The following is a 5,711-nucleotide window of genomic DNA, read 5'->3' as shown; positions in this document are numbered from 1 at the left end:
TTGTCTCCCTTAGCTACAGGTGGGCACTACAGTATTGGAGACCAAGATTTGAAGTCTTACATCTGAGCAGCACTTTCTGGTTAGGAACAAAATCATCAATGAGAAATAATTGTGTAAATAACTTTTTATATAGACTTAAACCTAATGACTGGGAAGTGCAATCCCTTGAACTCTTAAAGAAATATGCTGATGATTTTACTCTTTGGTTATACTTTCTTTTTGGGTGTTTAAGACCATACAGTTGTTCCAAATAAATCAATTAAAACATATTTTAATGTGTTTCCCAGCCATTTATCAATTACCAGACCAAAAGATAACACACTTGAAGAAGCATCTGCAGCAAATTAAAGTACTGCTTAGAGGATTCAAATGTTATTTCCCATTGCAGAATCTTTTTTTAAGCTTCATTGAATGAAGATGAGCTTTGGATTTTCTGCATAGTACTGGGTAAAAGATAGTTCAAATAAGGAAAAGAACAAGACTGTCATCTCATAAGGTTACTCTTCTTTCCAAATGCAGTTTTTGGAACCATTGGCTACTGGAATTCTGCAGTATGGCCAGCACTTACCATTGGGATGCTTATCTTTCAAGGGGAGGGATAACACTTTAAATGAATTAGGAGCAGAAGAAAGCTATCAATCTGAAGATGTAGATGGTTGCATTCATTACTAGGAACTCAGTGACACATGTTCTGAGATCGCTAATGCATTTCAGTTTGATGAAATAGCTGACCTTTCTGGAAGTGTCATTCAATGATCCATACCACTGGACTTTCTCTCCCACTGGCACACCATAAGAGAGGGTAAAGTGACGGCCACTGCATGCCCAAGGCATGTTATAGGAGATCAGTGCTCTCGTCAATTTTCAATCATTCCTGTATAGAACTGTACATTTTTTAAACTCCTCTTTAACTCCTCCGTACCAATTATTAGGAACAGATAAGCAGACATAAGAGAATATTTCACTTTGTTTAATTATAAACCAGTCAGACATATGGTTTCTAGTTTACAAACACATGAGTTTCCTGTTTTTTCCCTAACCCTTCCCATTGGTTTTCATCTTTATTTTCTTAGAAAATATTGAACAGGAGCTGGAGAGGTGGCTCAGCAGTTAAGAGCACTGGTTGCTCTAGCAGAGGACCTGGGTTTGATTCCCAGCACCCACATGGAGGCTAACAACCATCCTTAACTCCAGTTCTAGGAGAATCAACACTGTCTTCTAATGTCCATGGACACTGAACAATACAGGTGCAACTTACGCACATACAGGCAATACACTCATACACATAAAAAAATAAAATAATTTTAAAAAGAAAATATTGAACTGCACTCAAAGAAATTCATTTGCGTGATATCAGTTATTTAGTTTGATGAACTATTGCCATTACAGAGGGATACTATATATAACAAATGCATCTTGGCTGTTAATCAAGCTGTTGACATTTATATTTCCCTCATTTTTTTCTCCTATATAGAATTTCTGAGAAAGCCTCCTAATATTATTATGGGATTATAAGTTTATCCTAACAATCCTACTATATTTTATGTTGAAGAATTTAAGGCTCTTTAGAGTTTTTCCTAGGTGAATAAATGTTCAGAATCATTTTTGTCCCTGTTGAGTCAAGCTTTTAACCATTAAGTAACTGTCATTTTTACAATAAGGATTTTTACCCTCAAGTCTGTTTTTCTGATATCCATTTTTGCTGTGGCATGTTTTTTCCTTAAAAACTTCTCATGTGTTTCTTTCCATTCTTTAACTTTAAAAATATATGTTTTGTTATTTGATCTGAGGCCTCACCTCTTTCTATTAAGGCCCATTTCATTCATCACCTCTGTGCGCATTTCATCTCCCCATCTTCTCAGTGTCGTCTATGCAGAACCTTACAAAGGTGTTCAGAGCATTCTGAAGCTGTCCTCCATCTACCGCTCTTAACTCTTGTTTCTTGCATTAAATTGCTCTAGTTGACTGTCTGTGAGGTACTCTGAATCTTCTGGGTCACTTTTTTGGGACACTAATTCTCTTTTCTGCAGATTTAAGCCTGTCAGTTGCACATATTCATTAGTGGATGTTTTCATTTCCTTCTTTGCAAAGACAATTTGTGCTTCAAGATCTCAGTTGACTCCATTAGCACATCTTGGTCTCTGCTCTATCAGAGCCTCATCTCCTGTCCCCAGGTAAAAAAGAAAACTTTTTCATCCTTTAGGACTGTTGTGCAGAACTAATACCCCTGTTTGCTTACCTTTACTGTCTTATCCAGAAACTATTTCTTGATTCTGGTATCTGGACATATAATTTTTAAATTTTGACCTTGACAAAGCATTTATGAAATATTTACAAAATTAACCAGAATTTTTATGTGTTTGTATTAAGGTGATTCCTTTTATTTTTAGCCAAGCCCTTAGGATTCCTGGAAGTTTTACACAGGTGCTTCTGATACATGCAGTGTGTTCATATGTTTTTGTTGTTGTTTTTTGTTTGTTTTTTGTTTTTGCAAGGGTTATCTTTATTTAAATTTCAACTTTTTTCTAACATATTCAATCCTAAAATAATGCATCAGAGAGAATATATTATATTGTGATTCTGAGTGACTACCATCATAGTATCAGCTTCTTAAATTAAAATGTGGCCATATGCTGAAAATAACCTTCATAGCTATTGCAAAATAGAAGTATTTATCTACTTAGTTATAAAGAGAAGTTAGATTCATTTTAACTTTTCGCATTTTCTGGATTAAATATACAAATTACATACGAGATTTGTCTTTTTTAAAACAGAACAATAACTGAGATTTTAAATTTTAAATTGCTATTAAGATAATCCAATTTTTGCAGGCTATACTCACATTAGCCTTTTAAGTTCTAGTGATCTGATAAACTTGAGTGAGCCCCATGTGACTTTAACTCCTAAGAGGAGCATTGTACAAATCAATTGTTACTAAAATACATCTCATTAAGGAAAGTTCTTAATTCTCCTCTTTTGAAATACACATACATACATATACATACATACTAAGGTATGTGCCTGTGCTCACACATACACAAAACAATATACACACATGTATCTGTCTTAGGTTATAAAGAAAAATAATTTTTTAAAGAAGCTACCTTAAATTCTACAGGAATCAAAAAACATAGTTTTCAACTTACACAAAATGTCTACATTCTACAATATGCCAATATTTGGACAATAGCGAAAATTGATGAGAGCTTACTGCATGGATGGCCACTGTGTTTAAAAAGTAGAGATGTGCTACTAATTTCACTCCTGCCATTCTTTCTTTTCAAGTTAACATAAACAGGCTGCTTTTTTATAAGATGGGACTGTATACTCTCAAAGGTCAATTCTTAACAGGGACTTAGCCTAGCAATGACTATTGCTTAGTGTTTTCTCTTTGATAGAATGAAATAAAATGTCTTCCTTTCCTATCAACATGATCTGTCTTTTTTCCATTTGTTCTGTAAACCAAGCTTCCCACAGTGTGCAGGAGACTTTCTGACTTTGGCTGCCTCCTGCCTCTGCCCCTTCTGTGCTACAGGTCTTGAGTCTCTGGATTGTGCATGCTGACCTCACGCATTCACTCTGAAGTGACAAGCACATTCAAGAGATGTCCTGGGGACTTATTACCAACATCCTAAAGCACAGCAGCAAATAGTAAATCAACACCACCAAGTTAAACCTTTTCCATCTTTAGGCCTAGCTTCGATGACTTGGATGAGCTCATTGAGATTTCCTGAGCACTGCATACAGTTTGGAAAATAGATCTCGTCTTCTCTGGCATTTCAAATAAATAAATGTCTCTTATTCCTTCCTTCCATTCTCTGTAGCTTAGAACAGCGAAATTTGACTTTGGAAACAGAAATGATGAGCCTCCATGATGAACTGGATCAAGAAAGAAAAAAGTTCACCATGATAGAAATCAAAATGAGGAATGCCGAGCGAGCAAAAGAAGATGCCGAGAAAAGGAACGACATGCTGCAGAAAGAAATGGAGCAGTTTTTCTCCACATTTGGAGATCTGACAGTGGAACCCAGGAGAACCGAGAGAGGAAACACAATATGGATCCAGTGAGCCTTTCTCTGCTGTCCTGGATATCTCTGGGAAGGACTCTGGGGATTGGGAGGGCAGGGGGTTAACAGTGTGGGGAAGCTATGTGAGATCAGGTGGCTGGTCACCTGGTTGTGTAGAGCCTCATCTGGTAAGGGAATCTCATTTACATTCACTGTCCATATCTGCAGTGTGTACCAAAGTTATATCACTCTCCATAACGCTACTGTCAAGTGTTACAACTGGATATGTGTATAGAGAGTAGTTTTTAAAATGGCAACTAAAAGTAAGAAGCATATCTCAATAATTATTTTATTGCAAGTCTTGTATTTAAATGTTGAATCAATATGTTGTTGCGATTTAGCTTGCTTTCAAGCTTCACCCCTTGCACTTAACATAAGCTATTTTTGGCATTGTGTTATCATCTGCTTATTTTATAGATCAATATTTTTATTTCCCTTTTGCTGAGGAAATGAAGATAAGAAGAAATATAAATATTATAAATATATAAGATGAGTTATTAAAATCAAAAGAATACTTTGTGGCTGTGTTGTTTGTACCAATAGACCTTTCCATGACCAAAAAGAGAAAAATACAAAGTTTATAAAATACAGTAGACTCACCAGGTAGTTTTCAAGAGCTTTTTAAATTCTTCACTTTGAAATGGGGAGATGTCTCAGTTGAGTAAGAGTTTTTGCCACACAGGCATGAAGACCCAAATTCACCTCCCTACTACCCATATAAATGGCCAACTATTACCTTACACACCTGTAGCCCCAGCACTGGGGGTTAGGGGAAGCTGGGACTTGGTGATCATCCACTGTGTTGTGTGGATACCTTTCTTGGGGAGATGTAGCATAAATGTCTATTCACCCTAGATAGGGAACTGATATCAGACCAAGTAATTATTTTACCAAAATACAAGTTGATGAACCAATGAGTTTATTGGTAGCTACAGGAATATGGATGAGGGGTTAGTGACAGAAACATGGATAACTCATAGCCAGTGCCATCACCAAAAACCCACCCCAGCTTGGGAGCTGACCCAGGATTGCTGCATTCTTTGAGGTGCAAGCAGCTCAGTGAGTGGCAGGATCTCTTCAGCGGTCCCTGCTGCCCCTATAACTGTGAGGAGGGAGGGGCCTTGTGAATCTGGTAAGTTTCAGGGACTGTGTTATACTTGTGAACTGATTATTTCTGAGTCTTAATTAAGCTCCCTTCAGAATAAAAAGTTTCAATTCAGAGGAAATTACTATACAGCCACAGCATATATTGAAAAAAAGCAAGTGCCAGGTTCAGTGACCCTGTCTTAGTGGACTAAGACGGAGAGTGATGGAAGAGGACATCTGACATCCTCCTCTGGCTTCCACATGTGTGCTTATATGTATACATACACACACACACACACACACACACACACACACAAAGCATGCTCATGTGCACACATAACACACATAATTCTTCACTTAACATTGGTGTTTCATTGTATGATGAACTGACAGATGAACTTTGAAGCTTCGTAAGAAACTCTGCTTTCTCCAGCCCTGTCAGGGCCGAGAGCTCACAGACCCCTGACTCTCATGCAAGATGCACTGTATGGGGAAGAAATGGTAAATAATGGTATTTATCAGTCATGCATTACTTGTGTTTCCGAAGTAGTCCTGCAC

General features: G+C 37.1%; 1 protein-coding gene across 8 annotated transcripts in view; it reads left to right on the top strand.

Annotated features, from left to right (window-relative positions):
• Positions 1 to 4,643, top strand: part of Arhgap24 (Rho GTPase activating protein 24) — a 482,355-nt gene extending 477,712 nt beyond the window's left edge. For 6 of the 8 annotated variants that reach the window (XM_017802855.2, XM_029555325.1, XM_029555324.1 and 3 more), the window contains one exon: positions 3,825 to 4,643. In XM_017802855.2, the coding sequence (XP_017658344.1) occupies positions 3,825 to 4,068 (244 nt within the window). In that variant the 3' untranslated portion in view covers positions 4,069 to 4,643. The remainder of the gene's footprint in view (positions 1 to 3,824) is intronic. The other 2 variants (XM_008851758.3, XM_029555328.1) reach the window with 1 other exon arrangement.
• The last annotated feature ends 1,068 nt before the right edge of the window (positions 4,644 to 5,711 follow it).

Source organism: Nannospalax galili, unplaced genomic scaffold (assembly GCF_000622305.1).
Source record: "Nannospalax galili isolate Female #2095 unplaced genomic scaffold, S.galili_v1.0 scaffold405, whole genome shotgun sequence".
Taxonomy (NCBI): Eukaryota; Metazoa; Chordata; class Mammalia; order Rodentia; family Spalacidae; genus Nannospalax; species Nannospalax galili.
Note: the sequence above shows the minus strand (reverse complement) of the source record. Positions and strands in the feature narration are given on the sequence as shown.